General features: G+C 30.8%; 1 protein-coding gene across 1 annotated transcript in view; it reads right to left on the bottom strand.

Moving 5' to 3' along the window:
* Window positions 1-859: 859 nt before the first annotated feature.
* LOC118202254 (large ribosomal subunit protein mL62) overlaps window positions 860-22777 on the bottom strand; it is a 38929-nt gene continuing 17011 nt past the window's right edge. Inside the window, exons 3-6 of the mRNA XM_085820528.1 lie at window positions 20780-20839; window positions 17568-17650; window positions 9112-9281; window positions 860-996 (exon numbers count right to left, since the gene is read on the bottom strand). Coding sequence (XP_085676654.1) covers window positions 903-996; window positions 9112-9281; window positions 17568-17650; window positions 20780-20839 — 407 coding nt within the window. The 3' untranslated portion in view covers window positions 860-902. The remainder of the gene's footprint in view (window positions 997-9111; window positions 9282-17567; window positions 17651-20779; window positions 20840-22777) is intronic.

Here is a 22777-nt window from a genome sequence, read left to right on the forward strand (position 1 = left end):
TTGTTATAAAAGGAAAGCTGGTTTAAGAATAAAAGAGTTCTAAAAACATATTTACAGTATGTACACTTTATTAGATACTGTAAATATGTTTACACATAAATACACTGTAAATATGTTAACACATACGTTACATCTATGTATGTTACACACATATATCATATTTATATTATTTATACATTATTTTATGTATGTTATTTATACTATTAATATTTTATTTACATGTTTGAAACTATTCTTTAATGTTCTAATGATAACATATGCACTTATATTGTTTCATATATACTTATTGATATTAAACACACAAAAAAATGTACGTATGTTAAAAATGAGAGGGTGACACTACTTCGCGGTTTCTCACTTATCACGGCCGGTTCTGGTCCCTAGGGAGAATTTCCTTAACATATATGAATAGTTTGGTACACAAATGAAAAATTTAATACCGAAATAGGTAAGTTATTTCAGCATTACATGTGAAAGATGTAAACTTAGAAATTTCATTTACTTCAATTTTTTATCACTTGTCTCTATATTACATACAAATCAAATGTATTTCCCTACTAAACAGAGAATCTTCTTAATTGAAAAATTTTATCCATTTTGCTTATTTATATATACATATATGTGTGTGCTGTTATGAATATTAGAAATAAAAGGAATGCATAAGTTTCAAGAGAGACCCTGCATACAATTTAAAATAACAAATTCATACAAATATCAGAAATATTAAACTATTAATATAATAATAAAAATATTTCAGAAAACGTACTGAAATCAGCAAATTTCAGATGTTTCAAGAACCTATTTAAAAAACATAGCTCTAACGAAAAATACTAATATCAAAAGTACACATACAACGGACTTGCATATATAAAATTTATTTCACTACTATATACAAATTTTCTCTAAACTTCAACATCTAATCCTTCTTTTTTCAATCTTTTAAATGAAGATTTGATTCTTTTTTCTCTAAGTCTGGCAGCAGCAGCCTTTTCTTGCCTTTAATTTAAGAACATATATAAAATAAGTAAGACAAAAGCATTCATTCAACAGAGTATATCATAAAATAATGTTCAAAAATAAAATATAAAAAAAGAAAGAAATCTATAGGTGGGAGAATGCATTACATTTACTTAAGAACAGGTAAATCTGCTCACATAGGATAAATTAACAATAATTGTATGTGAGCTAACTTTACTAATACCCAGCTAATTAAGCAATAAACAGTTAACTAAGCACTATTCAGCATACTCTTTTGGCTTAAATCCTTATAATGTGAGAAAAGTGGTTTCACAAGAAATGTTTCACAAATGCTTCTGCCCTGAAGCCTGCTTACCTCATTTCTTTTAGAACTTGAAAGGCTAATAACTGTCAGCCCACCATGAAGGGTGTGGAATTTGTAAGAACCGATATTTAATAGCCTGGCTGTTACACTACCTGGTTGGATAGTATATCAGGCAGAAGCAAAGTCCATGTATTTTATACCACCAGAGCCAAGACTGTCAAAATACAGATTCTCAAACAGTACAACAAATTACCCTGGCATGGTATATGGAAAAATTATTACTCTGATTATAAAATATAAATTTATTATGTACTCCTAAAATCTTTAGAATTTTCTTTTTCTTGAATTTATATAGCATTTTTTAACTCTTCATTTTTAATACATTATTTTTAGTATTACTTTTTTTAATAATCCTTAATAATGTTGATCAGTTGCATACTAAAATGCAAAATATTTGTTGTTCCCATGTTTAGCTTCCTCAAATGATTGGGAAAAGGTTCTTCAATATTTTTCATCACCAAGTCTCTTTCCCTTAAAAAGTCACCATTTACTGACTAAATGGTTAAATTTGCCCCTAGCTCTATTCCTACAGTTCAATGAGCCAGCTACATGAGGTTTTCATTATTTTTCTTCGGTATAATGTGAATACGGGTAGTTCCTGCTTGTAAACACGAAAGCAGATAGCCCTAGTAGCTTGGGAGTTACGAATAGTTTGGTAACTTCTAAATACTGTTTCCTCCCCTACCCCAGATGCTTCGGCTGTCATTACCTTCACTTATCTTCTAGTGATGGCAGAAAACTAAATTTTAAAATAAAATAAATAAAACTGCCATTTTTTTAGCTACAAACTAACATTACCATTAAATTTTCAGATGTCTTTATTAAGAAAAGGCAGCTAAGAAATTTTAATGGTAATGATACATTGTACATTATCTTTCAGATTTTATCTCCATCAAAGTCCATGCAAATAAATAATTAACTTTCAAGGTAGAGCTTAGTTCTGTATATAAAATAATTTTTAAAAATGCATCCCCCCATCAAATAACTTTTACCGCTGAATAGCCAACTTTTAATGCAGGAATGCTTGCATTAAGTTCAGATTCTTTATTCTGACAACGAATTAAATTATTGGGCAATCATGAAAAACATAATCATAAAAACTCTTCATTGTTATGTACATAGTGAAGTCAAACCATTAACTTACAATAAATTAAGCTCTCAAACAGAGAAGATATACAAGCATCAAAATTATTATTAGTTAGAATTAGACATGATGTATTTGATACATAGATCAAGTAGCCAAACTGATACTGCATTTAAAAGCCTGAAACTTGCATGGAAAAAAGTACAAAAGCTTCTTGGGTGTGCAGAACAGCCAATGTTCCCTTCAGTTTCCTTATGATGCATGTGCTGCAGAAATATAGTTTTTTTTTTTTTTTTTTTGTGTGTGTGTGTGTGTGTGTGTGTGTGTACGGGAATATTGTTGTGAGATATTTTCTCTAGATCACTATGAGTGCTTTCCATTATAATGTTGGAAGTCAATTATGCACCAAAGAAAAAAAAAATATATCAATGCGGTTTGTATAGCCACCCCCACAAACAGCTTAAAGGAACACTGGAACTTTTCTTTTTCAGTCAGCTGGAATTGCTATGAAAAATGGTAATACCATAGCAGAAAGTATTTTTTGTTTACAGCAATTCATGATCTGTGAATCCATTATTCCTGTTCATGGACCATCATGACAAAATTTAGCAGATTCCCATTTTACAACTGCACTTGGCAATGGTATGTGTATTTTTAGACAACATAGTTACAGGTGTTTTTTTTTTTTTTTTTTTTTTTTTTTTTTGGCATAACTCCACAAGAAATCATCTGAGAGGCATGAAATTCAGAAATGAGAGACAGCATTTTGTATTTAAACACTGACGAAAGCATAATTCAGCAAAAATGAATACAATGTATACAGTATGGAATCAAGCAAAAACAGGCTTTATTGAACTCATAGTATTGTCACACATCATTGTCTGTACAAGAGGAAGAACAACAAGCAGATGTTCCTTAGTATGGGATATGCCCTCCCCTTACTGCAATGGTTGCTTCGCACCGTCTGTCTATACTCAGCACCAGATTGTCCAACAGATCTTGAGGTAAGAGAGCCCATTCCTCAAGCAGCATTTATTTCAGTTATTGTGTGTTCCCTGGAGGATGTAACTGTGCCACAAGGCATCTCCCCAAAGCATCCCACACACGTTCTATGGGATTCAAATCGGGAGTACGCTAGCCTATCCATTCGAGTGATTTCTTCACTTTTCAGAAGCTTCTGAACAGCAGGAGACCAGTGTGGCCGTGCATTGTCATCCATAAAAACAAAATCAGCTCCAATGGCACCTCGGAACAGACGCACATGGGAAAGGATCACCTCCTGGCAATAGTGATCTCCAGTTAGAGAACTTCTGTCGAAAACGTGGAGCTCTATCTGCCCATTTAGCATAATGCCTCCCCAGACGAGATCTCCAGGACACTGTAATGGTTTCTTTCCATGATGTAACTGAGATTAAACTGTGTCCCGACCTCTCTCCAAATCAATTGTCATTGAGAATCACTTGTGGCACTAAAATGACTCTCATTTGTAAGGAGGACATGACTCCACTGAAGAGATGCCCAGTTTTTGCAATCCTTGCACCACTCTAAATGTTGGCGCAGATGGCCAACTTTCAAAGGGATGCAGCGTTCAGGACATCGGGCGAAAAGGCCACCTGATTTTGGGTTCTTTTCGCCTGCGAGACAATATATCGGTTATCTGCTGCAGTTGTTTTCCTAAAGCGTCCACCACCAACCTTTCTAATAGCTGTACCTATGGTTTGGAAGGCTTTTCGAGCATACAAAACAACACTTTTGTTGATTCCGAACTCTTCAGCTGCACTGGTCACACTACGCCCCTCCTCCAACTTTCCGATCGTTCTTCCACATGTGAAGTCATCCAAATGATTTCTTTTTGTCATATTTCACGGAAAAACTCACTTGTACTTGCAGCGAATGTCCTTCATTGTGCCTCTGTCCTTCCTTTTATGATAGTCTCGAGTTAAGCGTGCTGACTGCACGTGTTTGGTAAACACTCACATAGCCTGTGACTTTTTTCCTTGACATTTGCATATCCTTGACCTTTCTACTGAATTGTGTGTTCATTGTACTGATAGCAAAAACCCCTTATCTGCAATTTCATGGCTATCTGATTAAAATTTACATTGTTGCTTAAGTTTTGCACACCAGTGTACCTCTATAAGGGAAAGAGTATAGGATGCAGAATCTGCACATATCCTTAGTTTGCAGTTCACAAAATTTTATACAGTGGCTCCCAAAAGTGTTCATACATTTATGATTTTCATTGAAATAGGGCCCTATCCATTAATTAAAAGTAAACTTTCTGAATGAGATTTTAATAATAAGATCTATAATCTATTCGTAACAAAATTACATGAAATATTTTTGAAATATAGCAAAACTTTATTTTTAAAAAATTAATAATTAAAAAATAAACATTTTATCTCACAAAAGTCTTTGTACACTTAAAAAAAATCTTGAGAAATTAAATATTTTCATTTTTCGTTGAATTAATATTTAGTAGGATATCCCTCAGCATCCACAACAGTTTTTAAACATCTGGGTTTAAACAGTTTTTAAACATCATCAAAATTTTACTAGTTTTTTTTTTTTTTTTTTTTTTTTTTTTTTTTTTTTTTTTGTAATTTTTGTACCAATGTTCATCATGACTTCTATCATGACTGTTTTGAGTTTGTGTTTCGTTTGGATGTTGTGTTTTCGTACTTTAACCTCTAGTTCTTTCCAAATGTGTTCTATGAGGTTTAAATCTGGCGACTGAAGTGGTGTTTTCAAAACTTGTGGACATTTACAGAGACACCACAAGCGAAGGTTGAGACCTGTATGCTTAGGATCGTTATCATGATTAAAAAGAAAGTTGTTTCCAATACCCAAATTTTGGGCTGATAATTTTAAATTGTCTCTTAAAATATTTAAATAAAGAGAATGATTTATTATGCCATCAATAAATACCAAATTACCTAGTTATGATGCTGCCATGCACCCCCACACAAAAACACTTCCACCGCTATGCTTAGCTGTTAAAACTAAATTCTTAGAATGAAGTTCCTCATATTTTCTTCTTCATATAGTTATTCGACCATCAGAACCAAAAATGTTAAATTTGCTTTCATCAGCAAATAAGACATTATTCCAGTACGTTTTGGGTGTATTTATCATTGATTTTGTGAATGAAATCCTAAGCTTTCTGTTTTTCTCACTAACAAAAAAAGTTTTACGGGCAGAACGCCCATGTAATCCAGCTTCTCTGAGAACTCGTCGAATAGTTTCAGGTGAAATTGAAGTAGAAAATTTTGCATTAAATTCTGCTGAAATTTTTACAGCACTGAAATGCGGGTTTTTCACAAATTTTCCAATAATAAATCTCTCATCATGTTTAGTTCACTTTCTCGGTTGACCTTTTCTTACCTTGTTTTCAATCTGATTTTCTTCTTTAAAGCATTTTATCACATACTGCACTGTAAAATGGGATAAATTAATTCATTTAGCAATATTTCGAATTGATTTATTTCTACTATGGTGAAAATTTATCAATTTTCGAATGCTGTTTGTAATTTCTTTATGACCGTGACCCATTTTTCAATAATAAATAGAATATTATGAAGTAAACAGTAAAAAATTAAAGCAAACGATTTTTAAATTAAAGCACAATCAAAAATTTTAAAAAAGCGGCAAACAATAATTCAAATTTTCATTTTATCCAAAAATATTTCAGTGTACGAAGACTTTTGTGAGATAAAATGTTTGCCATTTTTTTTATTATTAATTTCTTAAAAATAAAGTTTCGCTATATTTAAAAAATATTTCATGTAATTTTGTTACGAATAGATTATAGATCTTATTATTAAAATCTCATTCAGAAAGTTCACTTTTAATCAATGGATAGAGCCCTATTTCAATGAAAATCATAAGTGTACAAACACTTTTGGGACCCACTATATATAATTTGTGAATTGGAAATGGCAAACATAACAAATCAAAGAATGTTGCAAATATAGCCTTATCACCTTAAACAGGTAAAGTTTCTAAAGTAAGCTTTCAGATCAACATAAAAGAAACGCTGTTGATCAATATTCTTGGATTTAATAATAAAGCAGCATTTCATCTCAGAGACAGAGTCTACAAGCACAATATTAGCCTACAGAGGACTCAAAATTCTGACGCAAAAGGTACAAAAAGAAAAATATCACTTAAAGAAAAAAAAAGATCAATCTTTTCTGCACAATATCCAAATATAAAATCTGTGGATATTTCTTTTTAGTTGAAGAGATTCTCATGGGTATGTCAGAAAGATAAGTTCTAGATCTGGTTGTTCTCTCAAATGTACAAGAATCGCATTGTTTCATCATTTGGTAACAACACAGAATTCCCCCTTCCCCATTTCTAAGACATCTAGACAGTCAAGAATTTGCTGAATAATACATGGAGGAGGAACAAAAAGGAGATATGTAGACTGATAGACTATATAATCTTCTCTTAGTTCACTGTACATAGTTACTTTCTAAGGGAAAGGACAAAATGTTCAGTTTAATAATAGATGAACTGAAGTGCAAATCAGTGTGGACTATGGGACAAAAATATTCATCATTTATATTTTATAATATGTAGAAATGTGCATGTTTTATTACATAAAAATAAAAGGTTAACATTTTAAAGAGCATGAATGTTTCTTAAAACTACTAAACTTTTTAGTTGAAACTGAGAACTGATGTGCACTATTAATGTGATACACTAGTCTTTCTATAATTGCATATAACATTTCAGTACAGTTTGCTATCACACTTAAATACAAGTACAGAAAGTATAATGGAATAAACTATTTTACACTCTTGATATATAGATGCTCATAAAATAAATATACTATGGTTCTAATAATTATTTTAATTTTAAATACACAATCACATTTTACTTAATCAAAACCAGAATAATCAAAATTTTGGAGAAAAATGCTGAATATGACATTGAAAATCAAATCATCTGCAAGGTTCTTAAAATGGCTTTTTGCACTGTGATATTATTTAGAAATATATATGCTTTCTTTTAATAATTATTTTTTAATGTACACAAATAAACTCAGCATAACATATAAAAATATTAGACTGATTAATTTTCTGTTCAAGAAATGTTTTTTTAAATACCTACGTTCACTGATGAATTATATTGATAAAATTCTACACTAAGAGATCCTTGTAAAAAAATTAAGTTATCAAAGACAGAAGTGTCAAATATTTCATTAAATTACTGAAATGCAGTATATTCCAAGTGAATTTTTGCCACTTTATAAAGAAAAAAGTCAATGGCCTACCATTTATGCTGACAACATATTTAAGCATTTTACATTTTAAAGGATAATTTTTTTTAAAGGAGGGTGTAGGACACCTATGCATTTAATTTATAGTGCTATTAATTTTCAGTATCTTTACATATGAATCATTAATTCAAAAATTTAACTGCAATAAAAATAAAAAATAAAATATGTTATTAATTACACATACACTACTTTTTCATGAGATACAAATGATTATTAATATTTGAAAACGTGAATTTTTAAGGATATTTTATGGAAATATATTCAAAAACAACATTATTATTGAAAATAAAATACATAGAAATGAGTCATTTTCATTGTTATGAGACGCCTGGTCATGGGTATTTACAAAAAGAGATTTTTGAAATTTCTTAGCTTTAGTTAAATCAAATAAATGAGATTTACTGTAATGAATAGCTTTCCATCAAAACAGTAATTTTTCAATGGGTTTGTAACCAAAATATCTATTAAAAAAAACAGCACTTCTGAAAATAATTCCTACAAACTTCAGATTAAAGTATGCCTATAATGGATAATTAACTGGGGTAATATTGGGGGAAACATCCACCGTTAATTTATGAGCATCTACAGACTGGTTTATTAACTGAGTTAATCAGAGAAACATCTGCTGTTAATTCAAAATCATGGTTCATTTGACAGTTAAGAAAAACTAAGAAAATCGAATAACTAATACTTCATAGAAAAATATTATCAACAATTTATCTGCATTTTCAAGCAGTTTAATCTGGATAATAAATTCATTTGATAACATTAATTAAATCAATATACAAAATATAAAGAGCACGTTATAAATAATGGAACATCTTAAAAATGAAGATACTGAGTAACATAAAATATACGGTAAATACAGAAAGTTAAACAATGTAAAACCAATACCAGTGAAAGATACCAAATTTCACTTTAGATGCATGCTCAGAATAATTTTTATAGTTTAGCAGGATGAATTTAATATTATTTGATTATTTTTTTTAATCATTGCATATTAAATTTTTAAAATACATAACTTGAGCCACAAATGAAAAAAAAATTTAGTTTTAAAATATAAAGGGAAATTTATTTAAACTTAACCCTTATTTTTATTTCTTTTAAGAATTCAATATCTGAATATAATCTGTTTTTAAATAAAATACCTAGTTGTTTCCATAGCCTTTTCACATCATACATTAAATCAGAAATACATGTTACCTATGTATAATTTGTTGTACATAAAAATAAAAAGTAATTTATATGATGCATTTCCAGTAAAAAGTAAAAAGTTCATAAATTATTTGTTTAAAAATTTTACATCAAGAAGTTTAGACATATGGATAATGACCTCAATGGATGTATAAAATATGATTTTAAAAAAAAAAAAAATTTGAAATTACAGAGACAGCATACCTTTTTTTTAATATGGCTAATGTTTCTGGCAGAACTTCTGGTGGGGGCCTCTCTGCCTCTCTGATGTAACATCGAAGTTTATCCATGCAGTCAGCTAAGTTTAATGTTTGCATTCTTGTTTTGTCTGACTTCAATACCAGAAAGCCATCTTTGGTAATGTTGTTCTTATGCTTTATTAAAAAAGTAAAACAGTTCCTTAGCTTTAATAATTTACAGGGGGGTACTACGGTTACAAACCTATTATAAAGTTTACAAAAATTTTTAATTTCACAATTTAGTTTGATTACTTTGATAACACTTTACTTTCTAAACTTCTGGATCACCCATTCATTTAACAAATAAACTTAAAAAAAAAAAAAAAAGTTCCAAAAGAACAAAAGAAAGTTAAGGAGTTAGAGGATTAAAAAAAACAAAGTTAATACATAAATAATTTGTAGAGACATTAGGTTTTTTAAATAAGAGATATGAAAAATGAGCAAAGCCCTCGCCGGAACTCGAACCATGAAACTCTTGAATATGTGTTGAGTGTGCTGACCACTACACCACGAAGGCATTCTAAGGCGGGAAAAATACCTTACATACTCCCCCTTTTAAAGGGCGACTGGGGATTAGGGTACCCAATCTCCAAATCCTGGTGGTGAAGAATCCTCATTCACCCCCTTTTAGTTCAGGCACCACTCTAGAGACATTAGGATTTTTGATGCTGAGAGAGGTGAAAAATGAGCAATGCCCTTGCTGGGACTCGAATCACGGACCTCTTGAATACGCGTCGAGCGTGCTGATCACTACACCATGAAGGCATGCTAACAAGGCGAGAGAAATACCTTCTAAAATTACAAAATATATTAGTTGATAGAGCCAATAGGGTCTTGAGATTTAAGAGGAAAGATTAGGATTCAGTGGTGGACATTTGAACTGCACAGATTTAAACGACGGATTCACACATTTAGAAAGTACCAGATTAAAAATATTGATGAAAATGTTCATATAGAAAGGAAGATCCTATATAAAAAAAGAACTAGTTGTATATAAAAAAATGATGAAGAAAGTAAAATAAGATTCTTTGTTGAGAGTGCAGAATATTATGGAGGTTTTCTTTGCGTGGCTAATGGTAAAACGTGTCTCGGAAATGAGTATCAGAAAAAAAGCTAATACTGATGTGAATAATTTTGAAATTATTAAGGATTATTTTAATAGGAACTTTGACTGTGGTTCTGTTGAAGATGTTTTTTTTTTGGGGGGGTGGATTTATTGCAGGATGAAGGATGTGCTTCAAGGGATATGCCATTTAGGTTGCAGGAAATTGGCAACGTGGTTAAGAAATTGCATAATCATAGCGCTCCAAAACCATAAGGGATCACAGCTACTATGATAAAATTTTTATTTTGGAAATATTCTGATTTCTTTGTGTTATTATATAATAAATGCCTTGATTTATGCTATTTTTCCTAAAGTATGGAAGGTTTCTAGAGTTTTGTTTATTCCAAAGTTTATTGGGTCAACCATACCTATATGTCTGTTAAAATTTTGTGCAAAAGTTTTGGGTAAGTTACTTACAAACAGATTGTACTACTTTTTATTAAAGAAAGATTTTGTTATGTAATTTGTTTCCTTATTTTGATTATCAGTAACTTCATTTTTGATTAATATTACTTTAAAAAACTGCTCAGTTTTAAAGTAGTTGTTTTAGGTTGATTTTTAAGCTGTAATTGTTTACTTTAAATTAAGTTTGGTAATGTTAATCTTATTACCCTTTAAAGGTGAAGTCTGGTTTTAACTTTTTAATTTTTGCTTAACACAATTTTAGTTTCAATTGGTTTTATTATTGTGTTTTTTTAGGTTGATTTGGTTTGACCCTTAAAGTGGATTTGGTTTGACCCTTAACTTTTAAAGCTTTCCTGTTTTGTTACACTAGTCTGGTGTGTAAACTTAATTAGTTTTTCTTTTTATTTCTGTTTAATTTTTACTCCTCTTTCCTGTAAAGTTATTAAACCATATTTTCTGACTGAGGTGGTATAATTTTGACTGACGTAATGTAAGAAACTTAATTAATAGAACTGAATACCTTTATTGAGTAACTGTGTAACTATACTATTCGACATGTTTGGGTAAAACCATTAGAAAGATAAAAGAATTCTATCTTAAATATTTAGGTTATCTAATTATAAACAGCATTCCTTCCCTTTCAAGGTGACTTTTTTTCCTTAGTCAAATGGTTTGCCATATTTGTATTGAAAGAATGGTTTACAAAGGATGCTCAAAGGGTTCTTGTAGTGCTCCACTGCTTCAGAACACCATAATGTATGGGTTGTTAAATTATGTGAATTAAAAATTGTATGAACTAACCTCATTAATGTCAATCAAACATAGTTTCAGGAACCAAGATTACTTTTCTAAATCAGGATATAATATGAAGTATTTGCGAAACTGTATTTCTAGGGTTTTTAAGAGAGCTCTAAAAATTTTTGCAAATAAAATTTCCCAGTTATTATTTTTTCCCTCCAATTATAAAACTGTCAGTAATCCAAAACATTTCAAATAAATCACTTTCCACCCTGTTTTTTTTTTTTTTTTTTTTTTTTTTCAAATGTTGGTTTGTTAAACTTTACCACTCTGAGTAAATATATTGCTATTTTTTATTTCAACAGACAAGTTGTTTAGCTTCTCAAAATTGTTTGATAGATAACAGTTTTGAAAACCATAAATTATTTTGAAAAAGACCAGAAAGATTAGAATTTTGTTCAGTTAAAAATATATAATTTCCTCTGTTAATAACAATAATTTTAAACTCCATCCTCTTGGCATCTATCTTACTTCAGCAAGCATTAATACATTTTGAATTTGGAGTCACCACTTTATGGAGATTTGAAAATAAATGGCTGTTAAGGGAATGGCTTTTAATTAAGTTTATTATTTTAAAAACATCCTGAAGCACACTGTTCAACTGCTTTGATATTTTTTTTGCTGCAAGTGCCTCTCTTCGATCAGGCAATGTGCAAAAGTTACATGATCATTGCCAACAGCTTTAACAAACGATATAAAACCAGTAATTTTACCTATCATCACTTCTGCACATCTATTCATACTCCAATACAATTTTTCCATTTTATACCTTCAATTTAAAAAAAATCCTCAATTTCACTACATATGTCTTCCTCTCTTGTACATTCTTCTATAGGATAGCAAAATAACAATTCTTCATCAAAGTTTTCTTTATAAAAGTATCTAACATATACAAACAACTGAGCTACTTTTGAAATATCATTTCTTTTGTCGAAGTGAACAGTAAATGTCGGGCTTTTTTTAGTAACAAGCTGCTTGAACTGGTTGCTGCTGAATTCAAAAAATGTATCAGCAACAATGTCATTTGGCAAAGGAATTTTCCTAATTTCATTAACATATTTACTTCTGTGAAGTATTTCTGCCATTTTAACAACAAAAGCATAAGATAATAGCAAGACCATCTCAAATAATGTGTGCCTTTTATTTTTAGCAATCAGATTCATTGTGACATGAATAAATATTTTGCAATAACAGTCATAAATTTCTCAAAATACTGGATGATTTTATTTGATGATTTTAACAACCATTTGAAATATTCTTTAATTATCTTATTAATATCAATATTTATTAATCTTAATGGGAAGTGGGAGAAATACCTTATACTATTAATAAGATAATTTAATAATTTCTGCTCTAAAATTATAAAAATAATCATTTTATTTGTTACCAACTTAATAAATATCAAAATCTTACGTTTAAAATTATATAAGAATTTGGAAAAACACATTTCCGTCACATAAATCAATACATTTCAATTGTTATGAAATCTCACTGAACACAAAAGTTGGCAAAGGTCTTGCCAAGCATTCCAGTAGCAGTTTCAGTGAACAGAACTATTTACATAATAACGAGATACAAATTACTGATATAACATATTAGAAACTTATACTACTTATCATAATTTTTCATATTATATCAGCACTGTTTATCCCGTTTTCAAAGTTGTGTATCATGGCTTCTTTTATGCCCAGATCCTGTAACTTTGAAAATATTCCACTTCATGCAGTCACAAATATTAATTATTCTTTCAAAATACGAGAAAAATATAATTTATATCTTTCCTTACAAAAATTAAATTGGATTATTGAGAATTGAGTTTACATTTAAATCAAAATGATCTTCCAATGATTGCTTTGAGATGTAATGTTTATCCATTATTGGAGCCATTTGGAGACAATGTATATCTGTTAATGATGTAAATGGCAAGCTCTAGAATGGCACTACAAATTTCTCATTTACTAAATTTTCTGGAAAAACAATTTTCTAAAATATTCCAGTTACTTGAGGTTTCTGGTTAGCTGAATGCCAGATGGTCCGGCTTTTACTATAGGTAATGCCAAAGCAAAAGTTTATACAGCCATGTGTTAATTTGTACTTCCCATATTAACTTAACTTGCATATTTGTTCTACATTTCCTGTAAATTGAAATCAATTTCGGTTACAGTATTAGTTTTGTGTAATCATCAGACTAATATGTTAACAAATATGTTTTCTTCAATTTGAGTTCTGTTTATTATAGTTAGAAGAGAATATAAATCATATTTTCGCATCGCTCCAGTAGGTTGGAATTTTAGTAAACTATACACAGTAAGTAGTAGAACTGTACCTATACATTTGCTCAAAGTGCAGCAATAATTATGCCACTAAATATAAAATAACTAAATATATAATAAATGAATAAATATTATTATGCCACTAAATATTTCTTTGATCTGCATTAGTTCCAACCTAAAAACTTAAAATAGCAATGTATCTTTATAACAGTGATTGCCAAATCGTCGATCATGAGCTACTGGTAGCTTGCGGGACATTTCCGATAGATCGGGTTACGTTCCGGTTGGCTAACCTTAATTCTTCCACTGAGCTGACACTGATGGCAGGGCCGCACATGAGAACAGCTTCTTTTTACTCCTGTGTAACTGCCATTATTAGCCTCATCTCATAGTTGATTGCATACGGGTGAAGTTGTGCATGTTATGTTTCGTGTGTATATGAGCATTTGCTAATTTGGATAGTTTGATTTACGCTTTGGTACTAAGCAAGGTCTGTTCTAATGATGGCGTGTTCAAACAAAAAAAGTTATCACTTTCATTCGGAATGGGAAACCGATTACTTTGTTAACCATGTAAAGGATAAATGTGTACGTTTAATGTGTTATGTAAGTGTGTAACAGTCGGGAAGAGTGGGAACATCGAACGTCACTTTAAAATCGTTCACGCAGGGATTGAGAAGGATTTCCCACTGAATTCTGCTCTAAAATAAGAAAAGGTACGGCAGCTAAAGTCTAAACTTAATGCTTATAAATAAACTTTCTTAAAATCATTATGCAAAACTAAAGGACCAATTAAGGCGTCATTCCGAGTTTCAAATATAATTACACAGAATAAGAAACCATAGGAAGATGGTAAAATAATCAAAACTGCATTTTTAGAAGCTATAGATGCATTATTTTATAGTTTCGAAAATAAGACTGAGATAATGTCCACTATTAAATTTGTACAGCTTTCTACAAATACAGTAATGAGAAGGTTATGAGTTCTGAAGTTACTCACAACTTAAAACTGACTTTGATTGCTTTGGCCATTTTTACAAGAATTTTCCCCCCCCCCTTTTCTTTTCTTTTTTTTTTTTTTTTTTTTTTTTTTTTTTTTTTTTTATGATTTCGAAATAAGAGAGGAGCTGGTAAAGATTATACCATTAATTGGATGCACTACAGGACAGTAAATATTTTTAGCTGTTAAAGATCTCATCAAGTCTGAAAATAGTCCTATAAATAAGTTGGTGTGCTTAGCAATTGAAGGAGCTCCTGCGATGATAGGCAAGATTTATAACCTTGTCATAAAGACAACGCTATCCGAAATTTCTCTTTTATCACTGCGTAATACAACAGTAATCACTGTGTGAAATGTTTTTAATTATCATGTAATGACAACAGTCATAAAAATAATAATAAATTTAGAGTACATGTAATTCAGAGGCATTTGTTCAGAGTACTGACTGATGAACTAGATTGCCAGTAAAGTGATCTAGTGCTTCATACAGAAGTTTGTCGGTTGAGTGGAGGCAAAGTTTTACAGCATTTTGAAGAATTGCTCCCTGCCTTAGTAGAATTTTTGAAGAACGAGGCGAATCCTTCCGTGAAGATCCGGATTGGCTACATAATTTTGCTTTTCTCACAGACATCGCCGAAAAGTTCATACTTAACTTGCAGCTTCAAGGTAGGGATAAAGATATTGGCGGAACAATTTCAGATGTGGGTTCATTCATCAAAAAGCTGGAACTGTGGGATAAAAATATCATCCAAGGTTAATGCAAACACACTGCCTGTTTGAAACAACCCCTCGAAAAGAAAGGGTCTTCAACGCCTCTTTAAAACAACAAACAATTAGTTAAAATTATTTCAGATTTGAGAAGTTTACAAACATTTCCAAGATTTCAAAAGGATTTCAATTGTTGTACAGCTTGTCAAATTGCCTTTTATACAGACTGATGTTGAAAAGTTCTCTACTTGTGTCATGGAGCATTTTTATTTTCAAGAAGCTTATGCTGCAGTGAAGTTTGAACTGACTGATTTTCAAAATGATTTATCTGTAAAATCCCTTTCTTCAAGCTCTGAAAATATTTGGCCGCTTGTTCATAAGAAAAATACCCAAATTTGATCCAGGTTTGTTCCAAAATGAAGGCAATGTTCAACTCTACATATCTGTGCGAAATTTCTTTTTCCAATACGAAATTTATTAAAAATAATACAAAAACAGACTCCCTGTTGAACACTTGGATAACTGTATTTGAATGCGGCCACTACCTACTGTCCCAGCATTAAAAAACTTGTTGATGGCAAAAAAGAGTTCCATCCTTCTCTTTAAAGTTAATAAGTCTGATAAAAATATTTTATTACATTTGTTATTTATTACTAACTACACTTCAATTTCTTTCTTAAGTACAACTCAATTTCAGCTTCTTTTTGTTATATACAGTTTAATTAAAATTGATTTCATATTTACTAGAAATGTAAGTTAATAGGTAATAAACAAATGTAACATTACAGCAGGATTTAAAAATGGTACGGTAGCTCAGAAACTTTGTATGTTTGACAACCACTGCTTTGTAAGAAAATTGCCTAGTACAAAAACAACTACAGTCAAAAGTCATTAATCCAGACTCGTCGGGACTTCGGCAATTCCAGATTATCGATTTTTCCGGATTATAGATCATCAGTCTAAATCTGGTAAGATGGCATGCAGAAATTACAAAATTAAAAATATGAAACCGTAATTTATGAAATAAAGAACAATTATGATCTAAAGGGTATCAAAATTTACAAAAAGAAAAAGCTTAATATTTATTTGTTTACTTTATTAAACATTTCTTTTCAATTTAAGTTGTTTAAGTTGCTTCGTTTCATGTGATAATACTTTCTCTTTAATTCTATTAAACAGACATAATTTCTTGTTTAGTTACAAAGTTCCGCTGTTCAAGTCCTATAATTGCTGAGTCGAGAATACAGACTAATTTGTCAATTGAAATTTTTTCGTTTTCAATAACCTCTGCGTCACTTTCTTCACTATCGGAAGCGAATTATAATGAAGAGGAACTTGATTTAAATCATATCAAAGACGGAGCACATCGAGATGAAATACTACATTTAGTAAGGAATTATAAGCCAAATAAAATAAAAACATCTGCCCATCATAAAAACATCTGATAAGGATAGTGCTGACAGATAAACTTCCAATTCGTTGCGCACCTCGTCATTTACCTCCCCCCGCAGAGCAGCGTGAAATTGATAAACATATTTCGGAATGATTAGATAATCAAATGTATGCCTTTATCCATTTTTTGCAGCAATTCCACTTTCTGTTTAATGGACTTCGAAACATACTTTCACTTTGTAGATCCTTAACATATTAGTAAATATATATCGGAAATTCTATTTGACATAATCGAAAGTTCAAGCTTACTTTTATAAAATTGCTCTAACAGTCTGCAAAAAATAATAAGCCGGATCCAATTCGAAGATTAAGGAACAATGCAATCTGCAACATTAACTGAATTAGATAATTTTAGCTTAGCTTATACCTTCCATTATATATTAAACGCGTATGCGTAAACGTATTATGCGCATGCGCACACGCATATTCGCAGCCGTAAAGGTGTTACGTGCAGGCGTAAACACCTAGGCGCATGCGTCAGCGCGACGCATGCGCAGAAAGTTTGTAGCTTTGAGGTCCAGATTATAGATTATTCCGGATTATGGGTGTCCGAATTAACAACTTTTGACTGTACCTCTTCATTTCCTGGTTAGCCTTAGCAACTCTTACTAATTGTGGTTTTACACTGCTTGAACACTTTTTTGATAAGTTCGTCAATTTTTTAAGTCAAAAAAAAATTACCAATTTCAAAATATTTTCCCTCGCAAGTTCTGGAATCCAAGATGCAGAAGCTACATGAAAACGCATCTCAACTTTAGTATTCACTATAAAAGAAGAAAAAAATATTGTGATTCTAAAAAATATGATATAAACGGTTAAGAAATAAAAATTACTTTTGCAATGGAAATTAAATATTTTATGCATATTAAAAATATAAAACCAGATATTCCCTAACAAAAAAAAAATAGAAAATAAAGGATCTATATACACAATAAAACATACGAAAAACTAATTTTAATTTTTAAGCTGGACATTAAAAAAAATTAGTTCAATAACTAACAAATTTCAATGATGTCTTTTAAGGTTTCATGGGTAAAAATTAATTTACGGGTACCCCTTGGTGAAAATTAGCGATTTTTGGCAGTACATGAATACCGAGTTTGTGCAATTCTTTGACTTTTTATTTTGGTTTGTGTAGCAAATAATTGAAATATTCAACCATGGCTGAAAAAACTTGAATTGTTACTCAGATAAGTTTGTTTTTTCCTTTTGAGTCTATCCATTTCCAGGATCATATTTAACGCTGTTCCACAGTTAGGCTTTTGTATGAAATTTCTTCCCATGGTTATATACAATGGAATGCATGTACTTTACACGAATGGTCAAGCTAGTACTGTATATTCCAGCGTATAATAATATAATGTATATAATGTGCACTATTAATGCAAAAAGTAAGACTGAAATTTACGGATACATGTTATATGCCGGATATAAAAATGATAGACTTAAAATTAAAGAAAAGATGAGTATGCAAAAAATTAGATTTCAACATGTACCTAAATGCTGTTTTTTTAAAAGAAATGGCATACCTTACGAACTTAAAAATTTTCATTATCAAATAACATGGAAAGTTCGTCACATCTTCCATTATATCTTCAGGCACATCATTGAATTCTCTTTCATCTTCATCATCAGTGTTACTCTAATACGTAAATAAATAATCATCTCCCATTCCATCTATATTGTTAGATATACTACACCTTTTTAATGACTTTTGAATTATGATGGGTTTAATCTCATTCTGTGCTTTTATTATCCATTCACACACTACTTCTAGACTGGCATGCTCATTTGGCCTCCTTTTTTCTGTAAATGTTTTTTCACCTTCTGACATCTATGTATTCTATTGTCGTTTTAAATCTTCTTTGAATGGTTATAAATTATCTTTGAAAGGTTTTATTCCACTGTCATTTTAAATTTTCTTTGATTGGTTTTTGAATAGTTAATTTTCTTTTAATGGAGTGGTATTTATACATCTGAAGATTGAACTAATGGCGTTAACCACCTAGAACAACTGCCATGTCTATTTCAAAAATTTCTTCATATTATATATTAGATGTGATCTGAACATGTCCCATCTAAAAGACTTTCTGGATTTTAAAGCAACAGGATGCTTTTGCCAAACATTTCTTACCTATAATTTCACACCATTTTTGTACAAGAATGAAAACTCCATTTGGGAAATTACATTTTGACATTGTCTTTCTTTTAAAAATAACCATGGGTTTTAATTTCATAACATTTGCTAATCAGAAGTGCACTACAGTGAGATAAGATTTTTTTTCCTGTTGTTTTATGTGAGCCATTTAACCATGGGTTTTAATTTCATAACATTCACTAATTAGCAGTGCACTACAGTGATATAAGTTTTTTTGTATTTATTTCTGTTGTTTTATGTGAGCCATTTTTACTCCTTTTGGATTTTTTTTGTTTTAAATTTTATTTTTTATAATATCAAATATTGCTGAATTTTCGTCCATGTTTCCAATAGGTGACAGTTAATAATATTTTTGGCTTTGTAGGTCAATAACATACTTCTGGAAAGTTATCAATTTGTTGTCCAAATGTTTTGGAAGCCTTTGTGAAACTTAGTTTTTCCCCATAGAATTAAATCATTCCTTGCCATAAATTGATTACACCAATTCAAAGTTGCTTTAAAGTTTTCCCTTTTAGTTGTACTTTTTCCCACTTCAAGGCACTTTTCTTACAATTAATCTATTCTAGTGATTTTCTTAGATCCAGTTTGGAACACATTCTTCTAGGATAGGCCATTTCGTTACTCTTTATACAAAGCATATTTATTCTTTGCCATATTAATTACTGTGATTTCCTTTTTCTTCCACTCATATATGGAGCTTTCACCAGTACCAAACATCCTTGCTGCAGCTGGATTTCCATTTTCTTTTACAAACTGAATGACTTTTCGTTTGAAAGACTTCAAAAGATAAGAATATCGCGTATGTTATCTTCCAGGTTTCTTCACAAAGAAAAGGAAGTGCATTATACGACAAATATACCTAAAAATTAATAAATGTAGTTTGAAATTGTAGGTGAGCATTATACACTGATGCACATTATACGCCCGAAGATATGGTATGTGTTTGATAAATTCTGTTGAAAATGAGTCTCAGGTTTCAAGAGTTTGATAATGACCTTTAATTACTAAATTTCATATTTTTAATAAATATGGGTGGATTTTTAAAAGCAGCATCTTTAAATTTCTTTTTCCTCAAATGCACATTTTAAATTTTGCTTTATTTAGAAACTTTTAATATTAAGTAAAACTTTTTTTTTTCCCTTCTTAATATTACTCTTATTTGAAGGTTTTGACAGATCCGAGATTAGAGAGATTAAAGAATCTTTCAGATTTCAGATATGCATTCAAGTAATTTAGAATTTATTCTACCTCTGTTTTCTTTTTCCAATGCAAGTTAAAACCGTGCTTATTTTCAATATTGTTCAGTAAGATCTGAAATATATCATAACCTTATTATTCAGACAATATAATAAATATGTCAATAATAAACATATAAAATGCCATTTAAAGAGACAACAACTCTAAAAAGTGGTAAATGCAATCGGAGTAACAGAAATTTTATTTGATAACTTGACTCTTTGAGATAATAACAATCTGACACTAAATATGCAAAATTGCTAATACCATATTTCATCAGTTGGCTTTTCAATGGTTGTATAACACACTATGCAATTAAGAGATGTAATAACAGAAATCCATCACTCATTCGTAGGATCAATTACACCTAATTAAAGAGGCAAACTTCCCCAATCTAAATGATTATGCAACACTTTTAATTTAAATTATAATATTATTTCATTATAAACATTCATGAAACAGTTGGTAATATATAAAATTAATTTTTAACATTTCTTACCTTTATTTACATTTTGCCCACCTGGACCACTACTCCTTGAATATGTAATTTCTAGCTGATCTAAAATTTGAAATATTCAGCTATTATTACTATCACAAGAAACTAAAGAGAAAACATGAGCATTAAAATTATAACTCATCACTTTTCCTAAGGTTGATAATCTAAAATTAATCATTTTAAATTCTTAGCAATATGAAAGATTTTATATCAGAAGATTTAAAGAGTTTATTATACTTTTCCTTTTAATGCTAAGTAGCTGATTTCTTATATGAACAGTGCACATATGTAGAAAGTTCATATGATATTTGAAACTAAAAACATTATCTATCTAAAATTTCAGTTTAGAATAAAAGATATTTTAAAATGGTTACTATTGAAATGAAAATCCAGGCTGCATAGCTTTTTGGACTCAAACTGGGTCATAATGTGAATACAATAATAATCACAGTAAAGCTTCTGTGAGATTACTAGGGAACAAATATGACTGATTTATTCTTTCTTTTCATGCAGTTCTTTGCGATCAACATTGTTTTAGCAACTGATATATGCTACATTTAAAAATTTATTGCTGTTTCTTTGGCTTTATGTTACAATATTAGATTTTCAGCAAACTCTAAGATCACTGATGCAGCCACAAGAACATACAAGTTATAGCAATACCAGAAATAACATATTCATCCCAACATGGGTTACAAGAATGCAACAACAATTAGCAAGCTAAGCGAGAATAAACATGCTTGAGGTAGAACAAAAACATGCAAATATACATTCCTGGAGAAATTGAAAAATGATATCATGTATGCCTATGCACTGAAGCTTCAGTCCACTAACAGAAAAATCAATCCCATAAATGCCTGTGGCTAGCAATTATAGCAACCAAACTCGCAACACATGCTTAAAAGTGATGATGAGTCATGACCTTCAACACTGCACTTTAAAATGATGTGGAAGAATTTATAGCAACCCAGAAACTAACAGTTATACTGAGACATAGATTTCATATTGGCTATGGAATATACTTTTGGCTCAAAAGTATAATATTCGGTTTCTAATCAACAGGTCTGAATTTGACCTTTAAGGTGACAGATGAGCCATAAACAGTTTGAATTTAAAATCACTACTATTTTCATTACAATAAGATCAGAGAATTAACTAGCAAATTAAGATGGTTCCATGCAGCTTGATTAAAAATCTTTAAGCAAGTAAATGCCGTATATCTTTGTCAGAAATTATATGCCTTATTATATATTCACTGCTGATTCTCCAAAATGCAATGCAAAGAAGGACAAAAGAAATCAAAGCCAAATCTATCTCCTAGATTTCTATGTCAGAGATTACATATAGTATCAATGTTAACTGATTTGAAAATACAGCCTTCTTCAAGGTAAAAAAGATGAGAAAATCAGTCATAAGTGCTGCCTCCAAGTTCATCAATAAATGCTGCTACACACCATGGCATTGAATAAAACAGGCTTTGGATGTGTTGTTGGGGAATGGCAGCCCATGCTGCTTCCTCACATAGCCAATGAAGTACTCAGGTATACCCACGGGTGCAGCATGGCAGGCTATGCATACTCCAGTCACTGACCAGACATGTTTGATGGGCAGTAGATCTGGAAAACAGGCAGGTCAGGGTAACAATGCAATATGATGGGCCAAGAAGAAAGCTTGAACAATGAATGCAATGCTACTCTGCTGAAATGGGGCCATGCTACCATGCTGAAATGGGGCCACAAGTAAGGTAAAATGGGGAAATGGAGCCACAAGTAAGTGTATAGTCATGCTACCCTGCTGAAATAGGGCCGCAAGTAAGCCCTGAAAGTAAGAAAGGAGAACAGGCTCCAAAACCTCAGAGATACAGCATCGGCTGGTAAGTACCTATAATGCATACTAAGGGGGTGTAGAATGGAATTCAATACCACCCCACATCATAACACCGGTGCAGGACCAGTATGATGATGCAAAACACAACAGTCGAGCAACTTCTCTCCATGGTGT

This window comes from Stegodyphus dumicola, chromosome 7, assembly GCF_044657685.1.
Source record: "Stegodyphus dumicola isolate Sdum_Otavi_A_Nest chromosome 7, ASM4465768v1".
Taxonomy (NCBI): domain Eukaryota; kingdom Metazoa; phylum Arthropoda; class Arachnida; order Araneae; family Eresidae; genus Stegodyphus; species Stegodyphus dumicola.